General features: G+C 44.8%; 1 protein-coding gene across 2 annotated transcripts in view; it reads left to right on the top strand.

The window, feature by feature from the left end:
* The first annotated feature begins 986 nt into the window (after positions 1–986).
* The window catches only part of LOC310745347 (collagen alpha-4(VI) chain-like), a 99446-nt gene continuing 78667 nt past the window's right edge, over positions 987–21765 (top strand). Inside the window, exons 1-7 of one of the 2 annotated variants that reach the window (XM_083577532.1) lie at positions 987–1110; positions 1640–1720; positions 6595–6680; positions 10363–10971; positions 13896–14483; positions 16047–16652; positions 18421–19044. In XM_083577532.1, coding sequence (XP_083433658.1) covers positions 6608–6680; positions 10363–10971; positions 13896–14483; positions 16047–16652; positions 18421–19044 — 2500 coding nt within the window. In that variant the 5' untranslated portion in view covers positions 987–1110; positions 1640–1720; positions 6595–6607. Of the gene's footprint in view, positions 1111–1639; positions 1721–6594; positions 6681–10257; positions 10972–13895; positions 14484–16046; positions 16653–18420; positions 19045–21765 lie in introns of those variants that run through there. The other variant, XM_083577531.1, reaches the window with a different exon arrangement.

Below are 21765 nucleotides of genomic sequence, written 5' to 3'. Positions count from 1 at the left end.
TCTAGAACCAGCTGATCCGGGGCTGGGGCCTGAGCCTGAAGGGTCCTCACCTGTGCTGGATCCTCAGGTGCAGGCATCAGCTGAGTCTGCTCTGGCTCCTGAGGTGATGGAGGACCCATTGCCTGCAGGTGCTCCACTCTCAGCCCCATCAGGGGAAGAGGAGGTTGCCTCTGGGTCTGGTAACCCTCCAGTCTCTCCTGAGCTGCAGAGGCTCAGGGCAGAGAGGCGGAGGGAACTAAGTTCCCGCAGGAGTGCTCGCCTCCAGGCCAAGAGAGGCGAGTCACCTGTGGACCGGAAGCTGAGAAGCTTCCTGCAGCCAATCGGAAGCTGCGGAAGCAGCGTCGGATGTTTGGGTTCCAAAGAACGTTCGCAAACCGCAACATTCACTTCCGGGTTTGTGGCGTTTGGGAGCCAAAACGTTCAAGTTGCAAGGTGTTTGAGATCCAAGGTACAATTGTAGTTTTACAGATGGGGAATTGAGGCAGAGAAGTGCCTGTGGTCATTGAAGGGGTCAATCGGGGTCTCATGTCGGATTTGAAGACCGGCAAGTGAATATCTTGAATTCATAGACTCGAATATATACTTTAGGGCCTCCATTACTGGCAACATTTTAAAAATTACAGTGGTACCTCGGGTTAAGTACTTAATTCGTTAACGGAGGTCGGTACTTAACCTGAAACTGTTCTTAACCTGAAGCACCACTTTAGCTAATGGGGCCTCCTGCTGCCGCCGCGCCGCCAGAGCACGATTTCTGTTCTCATCCTGAAGCAAAGTTCTTAACCTGAAGCACTATTTCTGGGTTAGCGGAGTCTGTAACCTGAAGCGTATGTAACCTGAAGCGTATGTAACCCGAGGTACCACTGTATTATGAATCCTGCATACATGTCAGAGAAAGCTTTTCCTTCTGGGGCAATCCAGAGTTTACGCAAGAGACTGAGAGTTCTGTCTCAGAGGGGTTGTCTTGGAAGGCTGGTTCCCAGTCTCTTTCCAACAGCACAACTGGCTGCTCACAGCTGGAATCTTTGATGCTTTTGGACAGTCCTGAGAGAGGATAGATGATCGATCATATGGACCACTAGACACTGCACAGATGGACCTCTAAGAAGCCAGGTGAGTGCAATATTTAGGATCTCCTTCTCCATTAATTTGCAATCGTTATGCGTGTGCTTCTGTGAGGGAAAATAGAAACTTTACGCTCATATCAGATCCCAAAAGAAATGGGTGTCTTTCTTCACAGAAAGAAGAAAATGATTTTTATGGCTTCACAGAGACATTTTAATGTTGTTTCCCCAAAAAATGTACTAATAAAATTTCTGAAATAATTTTCCCATGTATCGCTGATAAGGAAGACATTGGCTAGTGCAAGATGTCTCGTCTTATCTCACAGAATGTTTAGACTTGAGATGCATTGCAAGTTAAATGTCTAGTTCCAATTGATTCATTCTGGAATTATAATATAGCAATCTGAAGAGGTGAGAGGTAGGTGGAATGGACAGGGCAGACGTTGTTCCCAAATGCTGCTGCTGCTTTGAGAAGAAATATAAGGTTTAGGAATCCACTTTCTAATATACTTTAGAGAGAGGCAGAATGCTGGACATTTGCACCAAAGCTCTGCACGCAATTCTTTTTTGCATTTCAGGGCTTTTAGCCTTTGCAGACGACTCTGTGAGGAAGGAGGTTCGGGAAAAGCAAGCGTATACAAGAAGGAAGATTTCTCCAAGTAAGAGGAATAATTTATTCAAACAGGATGCAATTGTACTTCAACTTGCCACAAACGAGATGATGCATATTTTCAGTAAATGAAATAAGAAATGAATGTTTGCAGGAAGCTGTAAAAGGCAACACGAGATACTGATGGTCTGTCTGGTGTTGGGATCTAAGTTCCATCTTAATACAAAATCTTAGCGATTGCTCTTCAAGTGTAAATTCTCATCCAGTTAGGAAAAAGATGAGGGAGTTCATAGTGACAAATCCAAGAGCGTATCAGAAAAAAAATTTCCCCCCCTATTTTTCTAGCAGAAAAATAAGAGATTCAAGTATTGCCTAACATGGTGTTAAAGGTTACCTCTTAAGAAGAGGTTGTATGTCCAGTCTTTAGCAATAGTGGTGAGGTCGGGAAAACATTTTATACCCTCCTTTTTAAAATGTAGAATTTTATTAGTTTTCATAGTTTCAAACAGGCAAGAACATCCACAAGTACATTTGTCTTTTTACATTCTGAAAGCTGTTGTAGAAGGAAGGTGGCCTGAGGTTTATTTATTGATTATTTTGGGTTATAGGATCTTCTGCCTGCCCTTTACCGCATGGTCCTAGGGCAAGTTTTTGTGTTTTTACCCCCCTCTGTCAATCTTAAAACCTGAGAGGTTCCAGGGAAGGAAGCAGTTTTTCAGATATTTGGGCCTAAGTCACTTAGGGCTGGAACATTTATATGAGCATCTTAAAGGAGGCCCAAAAGTTGCATACCCTCCAACATTTCTCTGATGAAAATAGGGATGTCCTATTCAAAAATGATGATGGTGAGGAGGAGGAGGAGGATTATTATTTTGCTGTTTATAGCCCATCCATCTGACTGAGTTGCCCCAGCCACTCTGTGTTGCTTCCAAATAATAATAATAATAATAATAATAATAAATAATTTTTTACTTATACCCCGCCCATCTGGCTGGGCTTCCCCAGCCACTCTGGGTGGCTTCCAGCAAAATATTAAAATACTGTAATATTTCAAACATTAAAAGCTTCCCTAAACAGGGCTGCCTTCAGAAGTCTTCTAAAAGTCTGGTAGTTGTTGTTCTCTTTGACATCTGGTGGGAGGGTGTTCCACAGGGCGGGCGCCACTACCGAGAAGGCCCTCTGCCTGGTTCCCTGTAACTTGGCTTCTCGCAGTGAGGGAACCGACAGAAGGCCCTCGGCGCTGGACCTCAGCGTCCGGGCAGAACGATGGGGTGGAGACGCTCTTTCAGATATAACAACATAATAAAATATTAAACATTTAAAAACTTCCCTATATAGGGCTGCCTTCAGATGGCTTCTAAAGGTTGTATAGTTACTTATCTCCTTGGCTGGGGGGTCACCTAACTCCATACCTCCAACATTTCTCCAATGAAAACAAGGACATCCTAAGGAAAAGTGGGACATTCCGGGATCAAATCAGAAACTGGGATGGCTTCTGTAAATCCTATAAATAATAAGCTTGCTGTCATCCTTAAGAAATATATATTTTTAAAAATGTGATGGAGGTAGAAGAGTATCCAAACAGTATTCATTGATGTGGATGAAATATTATTAATATTTAGCAAGTTTCAAGAATATGTGGGTGGGAGGCAGTACACAGTACTGTTTCGGAGGGAAAATCTAAATTTTCTCTCATATTCAAAACAGCAAAGCTCAAAGGATAAGTATATGCATTGAAAAGTGGTTGGATAACAACTGTATCCTGCACCGGAGAAAGGAATTATACTTTCTTCCCTTTGTGTTCATGACTAATGAACACTTTCCCTACTTTTCTGTTTAACGTAACCTGTTTTTTCAGACCAAGATGTGCGTTGACCTATATTTAACACAAGATCCACTTGTGTGGTCCTGAACTTCTTCACCACATGAATAGAATTACTAACCCAGGTTATTTACCCACACACTGCAGCATTTCTCTGCGGATGTTTATTCATTGCTTGGAAAGCTATCCAAAAACAGGATGCTTATCAGATGTAATCGATTGCTGTAGATTGTCTTATTGGAAATAAGCCACAGGAAAGATGTGGTTTGCTTAAAAAGGGCGACACTTTTTGCTATGTTGAGAGCACACTGCCTCCAAACCAAGATACAAACAGTTTCAGTGCTTGCACAATGCCTTTTTCTGTGTTGCGTAAAAACGTGGTGGTGATACTAGGTTATTAAAGCCATTGAACTGGTACCTTTTACCATGGCAGAATTATGGCACACTTTTTATATCTACTGTGGTGCTAGCATGATGTTTGCTTTACTCTGCTTCGTAAACAGCTTGTTGCAGTATTAGGACTCTGGGAAATTGCTGTAGCTAGTAGGGATCAGGGCTGGGCAATGCCAGCTTTTCAACATTGTGATGTATCACCAGCCAAATATTGTGATATAGTGATATATCTTTTTTGTGTGTATATATAATTTTTAAAGAATTTTTCTGTTTTACAATTTAAAATACTCATTGTTACATCCTTAAGATATCAGTGACCTCCCTTTTTCTCTTTCCATGGTTCATTTTACATATCATAAATCCCTGCATATTTTACAAAAACTATACCATTCAGTGGGATGTGGGTGGTGCTGTGGGTTTAACCACAGAGTCTAGGGCTTGCTGATCAGAAGGTCAGCGGTTCGAATCCCCGCGACGGGGTGAGCTCCCGTTGCTCCGTCCCTGCTCCTGCCAACCTAGCAGTTTGAAAGGACGTCAAAGTGCGAGTAGATAAATAGGTACCACTCCGGCGGGAAGTCAAACGGCGTTTCCGTGCGCTGCTGTGGTTCGCCAGAAGCGTCTTAGTCATGCTGGCCACATGACCCGGAAGCTGTATGCCGGCTCCCTCGGCCAATAAAGCGAGATGAGCGCCGCAACCGCAGAGTCGGCCACAACTGGACCTAATGGTCAGGGGTCTCTTTACCTTTACCTTTTTATCCTTCAGCAAGCTTTTTTAGGCTGGGACTCATGTGAGAAAGCAGCAAAGGACCCAGATTGCGAAGTGGGGAAGAATCCAAAACATTTGGGATGACTTTGTAACATTCATGATGATGATTAGTTTGGATAGATTTCCTACATCCCACTTGTATCTGTTGCCCTTGAGGTTGATGTTCCTGTGCAACCATAATTAACTAGATTTATCTGGCATGGGTTATCTGTGCACATCTTTCATGCTGTTTGCGACTGGTTTTTTCCAACCCCTCCTCTGCATTTAATGAAACAAAAATATGTCTCAAGTCTTTAGATGGGGCATTTAGACTTGTCTAGTTTCAAAGAAGAGGTTTTGTGTAGGAGTATCGGTCAAAGTCTAAAATGTTCTTGGGGCTGTGCTTTGACTAGTGGCACAGCAAGACCCTAATTTTTTGGAACCGGATTCTCAGTCTGGTGGAAAAAATGCAGTGCCGTTTCAAATAGTTTCAGAAGGTCAACCTGGAGGAGCTTCTGAAATGCATAAACCCAGCTTGCTTGCACAAACTTTCCAGGGGCCTATGCAGCTGCTGGAGTGCATGACATATTAATAAACAGTTTGTCTTTTGGAGGTAGATCCTAATCATCTGGCATCCCATAAGCAATGTTAGCCTTGTCTGCAGGGCTTTGTTTGTCATCATTAATTCAGAGGTAGCTGTTTCATCCCCCCCCCTTAATTGTTGTCATAGATATTTGCCAGAAACTTTGGTGTTTCCCAGCTGGCTTGTCATTATCAAAAAAAGACCCAAGACACAACCTCACAGTACAGATCTTTGTAGTGGCTGAAATTATGCTGAATAATGGCTTGTGCCTAACCATACTGAGGTTTGAACGTCCAGCTATACAACAGGATCACCGTGGTTTAGGGCAACTTACTGGTTTTTCATTTCTCATGTGTTCAGCACACTTTCATAGTGCAGCAGCCTCTTCGGGTGGAGCCATGGTTCTTATTTTGGCTTATTAATTCAGATATAACAGCAAACCATGGTTAGCATAAACTGTAGCTTGGAAGCCAGCTTGAAACTACGGTTGATATCCTGGTGACACTCCAGGGTTTTGCAACACAGGTGCAGATACGATGCCAAACCACAGTTTGGCATGATATCTGAATTCAGCCTGTGAAGAGGATTATTCCTCAATCCAAATTTTTTATAGAGTGTATGTAGAGTCACACAAGGCTGATTAACAGGTGCCTGTCCATTACCCAATAGATGCAATGATGACTAATACACAGAAGTCACAGGTAAAACATCACACAACACAATACTATTGTCAATTCACTCTTGTAAAAGCCAGAGATTTACAGACACATCTCCATCCTCCATTCAGGCAACCAAGAGGCTTGTTCAAGGACACCTTCCAACCAGAGCAAAGCACTTGAGAAGGGAGCAGGACCAGTAATACACATAGCCTGGGAAGATCCTCCAGGGCCAGATGGAGAAACCTGGAGCATTCATTCCCTGGTCCTCAAGGTCCCTCAACCCTGGTTTCTACACTGACTGGCAGAGGGGCTCTCCAGGGTTTCAGACAGAGCTCATTCCCAGCCCTTCAAGGGATTGAACCTGAGACCGGGGCTCTAGCAACAGAACTCTTGTTACATCCTCAAGTGATGCATGTGTACACTGATCCTGAAACTTGGATATGGGAGAAATTATGGATTAGCATCGCAGGGGACATAGTTACAGTCACCAGCAACCCTTAACAAATTACAGTTCCCAGGACTCTTTGGTGGAAGCCATGTGCTCTGAATGTGCTTTAAAGGCTTAGTGTGTATTAAGGTTGCCGTATTTAAAAAAGTGAAAATCCGGCTATATCCGGAACGTATGGCATATCTTTGTGTATACAACTGGATTTTTCAATATGAATGAAAGGTTGTTGTTGTTGTTACTATTAATTATTATTATTATTATTATTTTCTTCAGGGGTGCCCCCAGGATGGACAACTGGAACCAAAGGTTTATTCTTGTGTTTTTGACCATGTTGTGCTCAACCGATGCCCAAACTACTGGTAATGTAATATCCGTGCTTCTTTAGCAATATCCATGTGCAGATAACAAAAGACACGGGGGGGGGGGGAGAATTAAAATGTGACACCCAAGGGCAGAGCAGAGCAACCAGCGACCAGCAGCACAGAAAGAAACAGTGGTTTAGAAAATGGTGTGGCAGGGTATTACATTTGACAAAAAAAAAAAAAAAGAGGAGGGGTGTAAAAAAACCGTTTTAATTAACAAGTATGCCCTATGACGTTTTAGAACAACATATCTAATGTCAGGAGCCCAGGCTGCTGTCTTGATAACACAGCATGCACGTCGTAATTAGCTTGAAGGTTTATTGCAATACTGTACAAACAATTACCCTCGGACGTCTAACCGAGCGTCCGTGACTTACGAGTCAGTTGGCCCTTCTGAGGAGTGCTTCCTGCTTCTGCAGAATATCCTGAACCTATGATCCTTACATTTCTGGGTTTGTTTTCTGTCTAATACCTTTCCCATACGTCTACTCTTTGGGCTCAGGGGATTAATTGCCTACTCTTCCGGTGAGGAAATGCTAGCCCTTCTGCTTTCTGAAGCTGCCTGTGCTTCTTGAGCGAGCTGACTTCTCCCCCTCCCACTCTCTGCTAACATCTTATCTACATTCCTTCTGTGTCAGGGGGAGAGGGACTGCTCCCAGCTGTCTGACTGCTTCCTAACTCATGCTGTGTGTCAGGAATGAGCCAGCTCCAAGTGAAGGTTTGCAGCCAACTGCAGAAAGCAGCCAGGAACAGAAAGGCAGAAACAGATGTTAGTCAGGCAGGGGAGAGCCGGCAGGTGCAGACTTCGGCTCTTCCTGACTTTGACAGGCAGGCTGATAAGGCAGTAGCTGAGAGCAGGCTAGAACACAGTCAAAGCTTGCCAGAAGCACAAATTGGCGCTAATAGATTAAGAGACAGCCTCTCAGAACAGGAAGAGGTTGGAGCTGATCCACTAAGTCTGAAGAGTTGGCAAATGGAAGGGCTGCTAGATAGGAAGCAAAACAAGAGAGGTAAAGTTTGTAAGTTCAATATCTTCTATCGACACCGGAAGAAGTCATCAGAAGGGTCATCTTGAGTAATGATGCTGGAGGCTTTGTCAGAGCCATCTGGAGCTATCTGTTTGTTTTTGCAATAAATCTTCCTTTTTTAATTACCTATGCTTACTGTGTTATCAAGCTGGGAACCTGGACTCCTGACACTGTGTTTCTCTACTTGGGGCAGATGTGTCCATGACATCTAATATCATTCTAATAGGGGGAAATAATGCTAAGCAGGTCAGTGTAGATCCAGCCCCAGTGTAAATCAACGGTCATCACCATTCTCTAGCGGCATCAAATTGCACAAGTTGAATATGTGTTATGTCTTCTTCTTTTTTCAAATATTTGTTTAAATACAAATTTATAACAAAATTCTTTAAATAATCATTTCAGGAGATTCTCTGAATCTTGTGACTCCTCCCCACCCCCTATCTGGGTCCTAATAACATTTCCCCCCCAATCTACATATCAATACATTCTCCAATATTTACATTTTTCTAAATTATCCATAAAGCTCATTCTTTACAAGTGATTCTTACAGTCCAACTAAGGGTTTGATGTGCTTACAATGGTCTCTTAGGTAAATTATAAATTTTCCCCATTCTTTCTTAAAGTCTTTATCTTCTTGGTCCCTGAGTCTCCCGGTTAGTTTTGCCATTTCAGCATAGTTCAGCAGTTTGGCTTGCCACTCTTCCCTGGTCGGGATTGCAGCTTCTTTCCATCTTTGGGCTAGTAACATTCGTGCAGCTGTTGTTGCATACATAAAAAGTCTTTTCTGGTCCTTTGGAATCTCGGTACCTATAATTCCTAATAAAAAAAGCTTCAGGTTTTTTTTTTTTAACCAAATGTTATTTTAAACATTTTTTCCCAGTTCATCATATGTCATTTCGCAAAATGATTTTATTATCTTGCATGACCACCACATATGATAAAAGGTACCCTCTTTCTCGTTACACTTACAGCAGATATTTGAACTTGTTCTATACATTTTAGATAACTTAGTAGGAGTCAAATACCACCGGTACATCATTTTCATATAGTTCTCTTTCAGCGTACAACATGCTTTAAATAAATATGTGCTATGTCAGGGGTGGGGAACCAGTAGCCCTCCAAATGTTGATGGATTTCTGCTGCCATCACCCCATCCTCAATAAACACACAAGACGTAACCGGCTGTACTTTTGAATAAATAAGGTATACTAGTCATTGTACGGAATTGTAGATTTCAATGGAAGTCTCATAAAGTTCTACGAAAGAAAGCAGAAAACCCAGTGGATCAGTTCATTCTCTAGTCAGTTCATGCATAAGGTCCATACATGTATAAATACCTGTAAAGGGAATTGGGGGTTGCTCGTGCGTAAGGGGGCTGCTGCTCAAGGCAACGTTGTCTGGCTAAACCTTTCCCTGGCTGGACAGCCCTTTCTCCATGGCTGTGTCAGTCACGGGCAGAATCCGTCAATGGGCGTTTCCTGAACTTCTTCCAACATAAAAGCTCTTTGACGCCAAGTCTCCGCCTAGCCTCCCTGCGCGGAAGTCTTCTGCGCAGAGTGGGCGTGGCCAGCGGAGGTCCTGGGCTCTCCCCGCTGGTCTCTGTGGAAGAGTCTTGGAGCCATCTCTCCGAAGTCCTTCCCTGCTCCCCTTTCTTCCTGGTGTCACGCCGATTTCCTTCCCCAAAGGAAGTGTTCTCTCTCTCCCTGCTGGTCCCTTCTCCTGCATCGTTGGGGAGCCTTACCTCCACTCTTGGCTCCGATGGCAGTTCCCTGACAATACCTATTCCACAGGGTCTAAGACAAGGATTTCCGGAATATTAGCCTTGTTTCGCCATCCTAGGCTTCATCAGTAGAACAGGCTCATATGTAATATTATAGGATAGTGGATCTTATAGCATAGTACTGGTTGTCTTTGTGAAAGGATTCTGTGGAACTGTAACAACCCTTCATGTGGATTATTGAACTCTATGAACAGACAGGTGGAATAGATACTTATACATGTATGGACCTTATGCACGAACTGACTAGAGAATGAACTGATCCACTGGGTCTTCTGCTTTTTTCGTTGAACTTTATAAGACTTCCGTTGAAACCTACAATTTGATACAATGAATAGTACAGTGGTACCTCGTGATGTGAACGGGATCCGTTCCGGAGCCCTGTTTGCATCCCGAATGGAACGTAAGATGCGATGGTGTGTCTGCGCGTGCACGGGTTGCGTTTCGCTGCTTCTGCACATGAGCGTGATGTCATTTTGAGTGTCTGCACATGCGTGAGCAGCGAAACCCGGAAGTAACGTGCTCCGTTACTTCCGGGTTGCTGCGGAGCGCAATTCAAACGCGCTCAACCCGAAGCACATTCAACTTGAGGTATGACTGTATACCTTATTTATTCAAAAGTACAGCCAGTTAAGTCTTGTGTGTTTATTTGAGTATGTTTCACGTAACCATAGGTTTGTTGTTGTTGTTTTGCCATCACCCCATCCAGCCTGGTTGGTAGTCAGGGATGATGCGAGTTGGGGACCAGCGACATCATGCGGACTTCATGTCCCCCAACCCCTGGGTTACATGAAGAAATGTTTTCTTTTGCCTGTCCCGAATCTAACAAATGCCTTTTGGTGTAAGAACAAAAGGTTACCCTGTCTTTCTTCAGTCTGCAGAGAAACTGCCATTGCAGACCTCGTGTTCCTGGTGGATGGATCCTGGAGCATCGGAACAAAGAACTTCAAAAGCATGCAAGACTTTCTGTACACCATGGTTGACGGCTTGGACATTGGACCGGATAAAATACAGGTCGGGCTGATTCTGTACAGCGACCTGCCTCACAACGAGTTCTTCCTGAACACTTTCCACCGCAAAGAGGACATCTTAAACCAGATTCAGAACTTGCACTACAAAGGAGGGGGGACCAAAACTGGGAAGAGTTTGAAGTTTATGCTGGACCATCAGTTCAACGAAGTGGCCGGCAGTCGGCGCCGCGAAGGCGTCCCCCAAGTGGCAGTTGTGATAACAGACGGGGAAGCCCAGGATGATATCCGTGAGCCGTCAAAGCTGGTCAAGAGTGCAGGCATCACCCTCTATGCTTTGGGCATTAAGGATGCTGTTTTGTCAGAGCTTCAGTTAATTGCTAGTGACCCGGACGAGACGCACGTCTACAATGTGGAAGATTTTGCCGGCTTGCAGGGCATCTCCCAAAATCTGCTCCAGGTGATTTGTACTACTGGCGAAGAAGCCTCTCAACACATCACTCAGATTTCTCCAGGTAAATCCAAAAGTGTGTGTGTATACAGTGGTTCTCTCTCTCTCTCTCTCTCTCTTTTTTTAAAAAAATCCTTCCTAGCTATGGTTTTCCCAGTAGTGATGTATGGAAGTGAGAGCTGGACCATAAAGAAGGCTGATCACCAAAGAATTGATGCTTTTGAATTATGGTGCTGGAGGAGACTCTTGAGAGTGCCATGGACTGCAAGAAGATCAAACCTCTCCATTCTGAAGGAAATCAGCCCTGAGTGCTCACTGGAAGGACAGATCCTGAGGCTGAGGCTCCAATACTTTGGCCACCTCATGAGAAGAGAAGACTCCCTGGAAAAGACCCTGATGTTGGGAAAGATGAAGGGCACAAGGAGAAGTGGACAACAGAGGACGAGATGGTTGGACAGTTGAAGCTACCAGCATGAGTTTGACCAAACTGCGGGAGGCAGTGGAAGACAGGCGTGCCTGGCGTGCTCTGGTCCATGGGGTCACGAGGAGTTGGACACGACTAAACGACTAAACAGCAACAACAACAAGATCACAAAATCTTTTTCATTCAGCAGCATGCTACCAGGTGTCAAGGCTTCAGCGAATCCTATCCCTCTCACTGTGGGATGAGTTCTTACCAAGTAGCTTATTCAATATTCACAGAGAGAGATGAAGGAATGCTTTCTTAGATAATGGCATTGCTCCAAGTAAAGTCCCACCCTCTCCGTCTCTTCTATTCTACGTCACCCCTGCACTGAGCTTCCTGCCTCTGAGCTTTCTGTTCTACTACTTTCAAGGCCTGCCTGGTTCTGGGAGAAGGGAAGGGGTCAGGAATGCTTTCAAGAGACACTGAGTCTGTTAACTGTCTCTCCCCTGGTCCTTCTTCCTGCTGCTCTCCCAATATTTTCCAGCTCCTCCCCTCTGCAGCCTCTGAATTATGCCCTTCTGCAAATCACTGTTCTAAATCTATACTGTCCTCCTCTTCTTGGGAAGTTGTACGAAGATGAGGGGGTTCCCACCATTCCTCCTCAGTCTAGCCCCTGACAGCAGGTGATGGGTGTACAGAAAGAGGAGGGCATGTGTTTTATACAAAGAGCCTGATGCAAGATAAATTCAACCGGTAAGTGTGATGGCCTGGGATTCGGACTCGGATACTGCACCTGAGGGATCCCAGCCTGCACAGGATTCCCCGCCTCCAGAACCAGTTGAGCCGAGGCTGGGGCATGAGCCTGAAGGGTCCTCACCTGTCCTGGATCCTCAAGTGCAGGCATCAGCTGAGTCTGCTCTGGCTCCTGAGGTGATGGAGGACCCATTGCCTGCAGGTGCTCCACTCTCAGCCCAGTCAGAGGAAGCTGAGGTTGCCTCTGGGTCCGGTAACCCTCCAGCCTCTCCTGAGCTGCAGAGGCTCAGGGCAGAGAGGCGGAGGGAACTAAGTTCCCGCAGGAGGAGTGCTCGCCTCCACGCCAGGAGAGGCGAGTCACCTGTGGACCGGGACCGCCCTATGCCTCGGGGCAGATAAAAGCTGGCCAGCCCCAGTCCCAAGCTGTGGGAGCAACATTGTTGGTTGCTAGTTCCTGCCTGAACCCTGTCCTGCTTTCCTGCCTGAGCTCCTGACCCACCCTGGCTCTCTGCTTGCATGCCTGTTCCTGACTTCACCCGGCTCCCTGCCCTGCACCCAGCTTCAGCTACTACGGACTGCCTCCGCATTGCACCTTTGATCATGGACCGGACTTGGACCTCGCTTCTCGGGTAACCCATGGGACCAGCACAGTAAGGCTATTTTCTCACATCATGCTGAACTCATTATGGCCAAGTTCTGAGTGGACATGTACTGCACTTCTTGCCAGAGATGTCGCTTAAAAAGAAGAATTAGACAACCAGGAAAACTAAATGAAATCTCTCACTTCTGAATGCTGGTGGCACATTGGGTCAGTGCATCTGGCTGTTAACCAGAAGGTTGGTGATTCGAGCCCACCAAGGGATGTCCATGGTCAGGATTCATGCATTGCAAAGGGTTGGACTAGATGACCCTTGGGGTCCCTTCCAACTCTGCAGTCCTATGACTCTATGATTCGCAGCACAGAACATGGAAGAGAGCTAATTTTCAATATGTGGTACAGTTTCTCCACTTTTAGATGTTTACCGTCAAAATGCCAAGAGAAAATATACAGAAAGTTGTAAAGGGTGTGTGTGAAATCAGCCAATATCTCTTTTCTTTAACTGCCCTTTTCTGGCTTGTTCTGATGATGGGTGCCAATAGGATTTTCTGGGCCCAGTGCACAGTTCATTGGTTCCCTTCACCTCACTCACAAAAGGGAGTACAGATGCACATAAAATTTGTATTTTTTTGTGTCATTTGCAAATTTGTGTCCTCATTTGGGGAGCCCCCAAAATCAGGGGAAACACACAATATGAAATAATATATCTGACAGACAGAATGTCAACAGTGAAGCTTTCTCCATATTGTATTTCTATATAACCCCTTTCACCTCCTTTGTTGAGAGAAAGAAAGAAAGAAAGAAAGAAAGAAAGAAAGAAAGAAAGAAAGAAAGAAAGAAAGAATTCAGAGTCTGGATGTGGTACAGCTCTAACCTTTGTACTGTTTTCATATTTTGGTGGCCCTGATTCTAAGAAAACATTTTACAATGTTCTCGCTTAGAGAAAATCCCCAAGAGAAGCTGTTTGAGAAAACAGTTCTGTATCAGAAAGCTTTTAATGTTTGATGCTTTATTATGTTTTATATATTCTGTAAGCTGCCTAGAGTGGGTGGGGAAACCCAGCCAGATGGGATGGGGGTATTAATAATAATAATAATAATGATGATGATGATGATGATGATGATGATGGCTGGCCACATAAATGCCGGCTATGTTTTAGTCTGAAACCACCTCAAAGAGAAAAGCAATAACCAATTCCCGTCTCGCTTTTTAAAACTTCTTTCTCGTTTAGTGTGCCGAAAAGCCACCATGGCCGACATTGTGTTTTTGGTGGACAGTTCAACCAGCATTGGCGAGGAGAATTTCCAGAAGGTGAAGAGCTTTCTGTATACAATGATATCCAGCCTTGACATTGGCCCAAATCAGGTTAGAATTGGGCTGGCCCAGTATAGTGACAGCCCTTACAGGGAATTCCTCTTAAACCAGTATTCTTCAAAGAGCGACATTCTGGAACAAATACAGAATTTGCCCTTCCGGAAGGGAGGCACTAACACAGGCGCTGCCTTGGATTTTATCGGCGAAGAGTACTTCACGGAATCTGCCGGGAGCAGAGCCCGGGAAAACTTCCCTCAGGTCGCCATTTTACTCACCGATGGCAAGTCCAGTGATGAAGTCAAGGTTCCCGCTAGCAAACTGAGGGCAAGAGGCATCTCTGTTTATGCGGTGGGCATTGGCGTCCAGAACACCACCGAACTGCAGGAAATTGCCAGCCGGCCTTTGAATAAGTTTCTCTTCAGCACCGACAGATTTGATATCCTCGAAGAACTCTCCGCCAGTCTCCTCCGAACGATGTGCTTTGCAGTGGAGAGCCAGATTACAGGTAAGCAAAGATGTCTTCTGCGGTGACTTGTGGGCTGCTCGGAAGCTTTTCTTTTTTCCCTATTTTTTTTACTGGTTTTCCAAAAATTTTAAACAAACAAACATACATCTTAACTGTACTTGTTCCAATCTTAGTAACATTGTTAAGTGACTTCCTCAAATCCCCCTGGCTGAATTTCAGTGTATATCATTGTAACAGTTTCCCAAAACTAATTTTCTCATAAAATTAATTTAAGCACTTAACATCTTACTTTGTTTTCATTTTGACTTTAAACATATTATTCTCTAACATAATTAAATCCTAAGCCTATCTGGTATTTGCAAGTTTTTCCAATTAAGTTATCTTAGCATATTTAACTAAATAGTCTTTGAATTTCATTGCTCGGAAGCTTTTCTGCCAACAACCCTGAGCTGCTCTTTGAATCTCTACAAAATGGGTGCTTAAAGAGCAGTGTGTGGCTTTGTAGAATAACTTCCGACAGCGCGGCCCATTCCCTCACACACGCAAAAAACGCTCACTTCAGTAAACTAAAGACAACCAACCATGCCCTGACCCCCCTCTCCCCAACCTCTCTCACTGCCAAGAAAAAATTAAAAAACGAATAGAAAGAGAATCTACCCAAGTGACGCCAACACAAAACCCCATAAGTACACTAAATAAAATAATGACAGTTTTACCATCCTTTCCCCCCCTCTGTCCCCCCTCTCTCCCACAAACATATACAGTGGTACCTCAGGTTAAGTACTTAATTCTTTCCGGAGGTCCGTACTTAACCTGAAACTGTTCTTAACCTGAAGCACCACTTTAGCTAATGGGGCCTCCTGCTGCTGCTGTGCTGCCGGAGCACAATTTCTGTTCTCATCCTGAAGCAAAGTTCTTAACCTGAAGCACTATTTCTGGGTTAGCGGAGTCTGTAACCTAAAGCGTACGTAACCTGAGGTACCACTATATTGTATACAACACTAATGTCTCAAACTGAATGTAACTGATCTATAGAAAAGACTCTGCGACCTGGAAAAAAGTGACAATGCACGCACTTTTGTAATTGAAGAAAATCTTCAATAATTTTTTTTTTAAAATAAAAACATACCCAGAGTGCTGCACTGCGTTTTGGCTTCACATACCTGCTCCTAGCAGGGGACCTGCTTTCTGAAATTCAATAAGCATGGAAGTAATGTAATTTTAATCATATAATGACACACATTATACAATTATAAACTGCAAGAGCAGATCATAAATTCTGTGAACTTTGGGAAATGATTTCAATTGGTTTTATAATTCTCATGCAGATTGCAGTGCAATGGTATATAGTGGTACCTCAGGTTAAGAACTCAATTCGTTCCGGAGGTCCGTTCTTAACCTGAAACTGTTCTTAACCTGAGGTACCACTTTAGCTAATGGGGCCTCCTGCTGCTGCCATGCCACAGGAGCACGATTTCTGTTCTCATCCTGAAACAGAGTTCTTAACCCAAGGTACTATTTCTGGGTTAGTGGAGTCTGTAACCTGAAGCGTCTGTAACCCGAGGTACCACTGTATTAAAATATGTTGTTTTTTTCCTCCAGCATTTACAAAGCACTATGCTGACGTGGTTTTCCTTATCGACTCCTCTGACACAATGGGCGCCCCCAACTTTGAAGCAGTCAAAAAATTCACCGCTCAGATTGTCGAACAACTAGATGTCGGGGCTGGCAAGTACCAGATTGGCTTCGCGCAATACAGTGGAGAAGGGAAGAGAGAATTTTTGCTGAACACTTACGAGAGCAAGGAAGATGTTCTCAACCACATCCAGAACAGCGTCGAATTCACAGGAGGCCCTTCGCAGACTGGGGCTGCCCTGCAATTTCTGCAAGATGTCTATTTTACTGAGGAAGCTGGGAGCCGGTTTAACCAAGGGACGCCACAGTTTACGGTGGTCGTCACCTCCGCTAAATCTGAGGATGACGTCAAGGAGTCCGCAAAGCGGCTGAAAGAAATGGGAGTGAAAGTTGTAACGGTTGGCATCTTGGATTCTGACAGGGTGGAAATGGAGGAGATTGCTACTGACGTTTTGGTTTTTCAGGCTGATGATGTACAGAGCCTTGATAAGGTTCAGCAGGCTGTGGTGGATATTTTGGACGTATCAGTTCATCAACACTACGATGATGCTCTGGACATAGATGTGCCAGCAGGTAATTATTTCCCGGGAGAGAAAATTCCACGCTAAAGTAGATTATAAGGTGGAGAGTTCTGTCAGTCATCCGGTCCCCTGCAAATATAACATTATTGTTATTCAGAAAGCGAGTTCTCTTTAACTTCCCTGAACATTTCTTTCTGTAACAAGGAGAGTTTTCCTCAGATAAATCTTCCTCGAATGGGAATAGCATGGTTTTTTTTATAAAGGGTTGTTAGTAATACTGCCAGGAATACAATCAAAAGAAACTTGTCTAGAGCCCAAAGCAAACGCCACTGGCTTTATTGACATTTGTTATAGGACACGCATGACTGAAGGACGATTCTAGAATTTTCCCAGTTTGCTTCCCAGTATGAGCCCACCACATGATATGCATTTACAAGCATGTGTTTCGCCTTCATACATTCCAGTTCTTTCCCGATGAGCTCAAATGAGCCTAGGACTCTCATACCTATGGGACCGCCTCCCACGGAGGACCTTACGGTCTTCAACTAAAAACATCTTGGAGATCCCGGGCCACAGGGAGGTTAGGCTGGCCTCAACGAGAGCCAGGGCCTTTTTGGCTGTGGCCCCGAGCTGGTGGAATGCTCTGTCGCAAGAGACTAGGGCCTTGCGGGACTTGACATCTTTCCGCAGGGCCTGCAAGACAGAGCTATTCCACCAGGCCTTTGGCCAAGGCACAGTCTGACCCCCTCCTTCGGTAATCCTCATAGAACTCTAGCCCAATGGTTGCCATTAATGTGACCCTGAATTGATTTTAGAATGAATTGATTTTAGAATGTATTTCAATTAATTGATCGTGATTTTACGTAAACTGTGTCATTTTTACTGTTGTTAGCCACTCTGACCCGGCTTCAGCTGGGGAGGGCGGGATATAAATAAATTATTATTATTATTATTATTATTATTATTATTATTATTATTATTCCTGTAAAAATGGCCTGGATGAGGCAAGGGGTGGCATGCAGAACTGATATCCTCTGGAGGTGTTCTGGCTTTCAGACTAATCAAATCCTCACACGGCATTTCGTTGTGGAGCGTTTGCGTAAATTCTCCTCTGCAGATGAGTTATTATCAACCTTTTCACCAGACTCCCACATAACCAGCATCACACATTGTTCACCCTGGGGCAGCCTTGCCCATTATCTCCTGCCCAGGGGCGCCATCGGGGGGCGGGGGAAGGCAAGGAAATTTTCAAGGAGGGTCCAGGACCTTCTCAATATCCCACATCGCCAGCCCCCTCAATCATGGCAGTAAGTTTGCATGCCTGCTCCTATCCGTGCTTAAATTGTCATGAATTCAGACCAAAGTCCTATCCAAATGTACCAGTGGGGGTTACTTCAGATTTGAGCTATCGACATCTCTTAGTATGGAAGGTCATGGGAGGGGACTCTCAGGCTGGGCCCCAAATAGGCCCATCCAGCCATCTGCTCAGGCCACACCCCCTCTTCTCAGGCCACGCCCTCTCCAAGTGCTTTTGCCTGGCAGGGATAGTGTCCTTGAACTGTGATAACGCATCTCACTCGTCTGGATGGATGGAGAGGTACGTAACTATGGAAACCTCTGGCACCCACATGGCTGGGATACAGCCTTGCGTAAAAGGTAAGAGCTGCACCTATGGCTCCGCCCACTTTTGCCATATTTCACTTCTGGCTCCGCCCCTCCCCACCATGGAAGCTAGCCTAGGAGGGGATGTGGGTCTCTAACTGGAAAAGATTCCCCATCCCACCATATCTCTAACTTTGATGTGCTTGCTTTGCTCGCAGTTTGCTACAGCGCATCCGTGGCAGACATTGCGTTCCTTGTGGACGAATCCAGCAGAATCGGGCCGAGGAATTTCCAGCTGATCCGGGCTTTTCTCCTCAAGATTATCAGGGCTTTGGATATAGCCCCGGATAACGTACGGGTCGCCTTGGTACTTTATAGCAATGAGCCCAGGCTCGAGTTTGGCCTGAATGCATTTCGAGACAAGTCAGAGATGGTGAATTATGTGAAAACGTTGCCATACCGTGGCGGCGAATCCTACACTGGCGCTGCCATCAACTTCCTGAGGAAGAATGTTTTCACCAAAAGAGCCGGGAGCAGGAAGGATGAAGGAGTTCAGCAGCTGGCGGTGGTGATCACGGATGGCCAGTCCGTAGATAATTTCACGGGACCCGCCTCCAAGCTTCGACGTAACGGCATCACCGTGTACGCCGTGGGCATCCAAAACAGCACTGAGAGTGGCCACCTCCACAAAATTGCATCTCATCCCCCCAGGAAACACGTCTCTAATGTGGAATCGCTGTTGCAGCTCTCAAACATCGAGTGGAGGATAAAGAAACGAATTTGTACCGATATTGTTTCCCGTGCATTTAGCATCCCAGTGCGGTCCCGTACCCTGAAGGAAGGTAAGAGACTCCTGTCGCCATCGGTCCCCAAATCCTATCCCTTTGAGCTGGGTAGAGAGAACTGGGTAGAGAGAGCCAGTGTGGTGTAGTGGTTAAGAGCGATAGACTCGTAATCTGGGGAACCGGGTTCGTGTCTCTGCTCTTCCACATGCAGCTGCTGGGTGACTTTGAGCTGCTAGTCACACATTTTTGACCTGGGAATATATTGTGAATCACGATGTGTATGTGTGTGTGCTATGCAAAAATCTCAAGGGGAAGGGACCGTGAAGCCAGCAGATGCCTCTACATCAGGCATAGGCAAACTCGGCCCTCCAGATGTTTTGAGACTACAATTCCCATCATCCCTGACCACTGATCCTGTTAGCTAGGGATGATGGGAGTTGTAGTCCCAAAACATCTGGAGGGCCGAGTTTGCCTATGCCTATTCTACATTATTTCATCCTTATTTCAGACATCGTGATATATAAGTATATTGTGATGTTTAACTGGTGATATATCACAGTGTTGAAAACCAGGTATCACCCAGCCTTACAGCCAATGTGGTGTAGCAGTTAAGAGCGGTAGACTCGTAATCTGGTGAACCGGGTTCTCTTCCCCTCTCCTCCACATGCAGCGGCTGGTTGACTTTGAGCTAGTCACATTTCTCGGAAGTCTCTCAGCCCCACTCACCTCACAGAGTGTTTGTTGTGGGGGAGGAAGGGAAAGGAGAATGTTAGCCGCTTTTAGACTCCTTCGGGTAGTGATAAAGCAGGATATCAAATCCAAACTCTTCTTCTTCTTCTTCTTCTTCTTCTTCTTCTTCTTCTTCTTCTTCTTCTTCTTCTTCTGTGTGATGTCATTTTCCCATCCCTTCTGAAGAGGAAGGAACATATAGGAATTCCTGTTCCTCTCTCTCTTCCATTGTCATGCCTCTGCTTGCTCCAGCTTTAGGCACATGCCTGAAGCTGGCTATACTTTAAGTATAAATATTTCACCTGCATAGTTTTTACTGCTGCCATTGCTGTGAACCAATGCAAGATTGTTGTTGTTTAGTCGTTTAGTTGTGTCTGACTCTTCGTGACCCCATGGGCCAGAGCACGCCAGGCACTTCTGTCCTCCACTGCCTCCCACCAGTGGTGTAGCGTGGGTTGTCAGCACCCGGGGCAAGGCAAGTAATTTGCGCCCCCTAACCCGTGGATTTGCGCCCCCTAACCCATGGATTTGCCCTAACCCCAGATGTTGCGCCCGGTGCGGCCCGCCCCCCCTGCACCCCCCACGCTACGCCACTGCCTCCCGCAGTTTGATCAAACTCATGCTGGTAGCTTCAAGAACACCATCCAATCATCTCATCCTCTGTCGTCCCCTTCTCCTTGTGCCCTCCATCTTTCCCAACATCAGGGTCTTTTCCAGGGAGTCTTCTCTTCTCATGAGGTGGCCAAAGTATTAGAGCCTCAGCTTCACGATCTGTCCTTCCAGTGAGCACTCAGGGCTGATTTCCTTAAGAATGGATAGGTTTGATCTTCTTGCAGTCCATGGGACTCTCAAGAGTCTCCTCCAGCACCATAATTCAAAAGCATCAATTCTTCGGCGATCAGCCTTCTTTATGGTCCAGCTCTCACTTCCATACATCACTACTGGGAAAACCATAGCTTTAACTATACGGACCTTTGTTGGCAAGGTGATGTCTCTGCTTTTTAAGATGTTGTCTAGGTTTGCCATCGCCCTTCTCCCAAGAAGCAGGTGTCTTTTAATTTTGTGACTGCTGTCACCATCTGCAGTGATCATGGAGCCCAAGAAAGTAAAATCTCTTACTGCCTCCATTTCTTTCCCTTCTATTTGCCAGGAGGTGATGGGAAGTAAATCATATTTTAATTTTTTTATATAAGTTTTATTACATTTTCTGTTTTGCATTTTAAAATACTCATTTTACATCCCTAAGATATCAATGACTTCCCTTCTTCTCATTCCGTGGTTCATTTTACATACCATAAATCCCTGCATGTTTTACAGAAACTATACCATTCAGGATTCCATTATTACTTCCATCAAAACTTATTTACACTGTTGAATTTATCTTAATGCTGCCAGTGTTTTCAGCTGTACACAATTATTTCCCATATATTCAACAAACGTTTTTCAATCATCTTTAAAGGTGTGTTCTTCTTGTTCTCTTATTCTATATGTTAAGTCTGCAGGTTGTGCATATTCTGCCAACTTAAGTTGCCATTTTTCTTTGGTTGGTACCTTGTTCGTTTCCCATTTTGGGGCTAACAAAACACAAGCCACAGTAGCAGCACACATAAATAACCTTTTTTGACACCTGGGAATTTCAGTCTGAATTATCTCCAACAGAAAGGACTCTGGTTTGGGGGGGGAGTACTTTTAAACATTTTTTCAATTCATTATGGATCATTTCTCAATACCCTTTAACCCTTTTGCAAGTCCACCACATATGAAAGAATGTTCACCTCTTTGCATCTCTAGCACTTATCTCATTCAGTCTTATACTTATGATTTACTCTGATTTACTCTACTAAATGGAAAAATTTTTTTCCTTCCAGTAGCACCTTAAAGACCAACTAAGTTAGTTCTTGGTATGAGCTTTCGTGTGCATGCACACTTCTTCAGATACACAGATATCTGAAGAAGTGTGCATGCACACGAAAGCTCATACCAAGAACTAACTTAGTTGGTCTTTAAGGTGCTACTGGAAGGAAAAATTTTTTTTTTTGTTTTGACTAT

This window comes from Podarcis filfolensis (genome assembly GCF_964270895.1).
Source record: "Podarcis filfolensis genome assembly, chromosome: 12".
Taxonomy (NCBI): domain Eukaryota; kingdom Metazoa; phylum Chordata; class Lepidosauria; order Squamata; family Lacertidae; genus Podarcis; species Podarcis filfolensis.
Note: the sequence above shows the minus strand (reverse complement) of the source record. Positions and strands in the feature narration are given on the sequence as shown.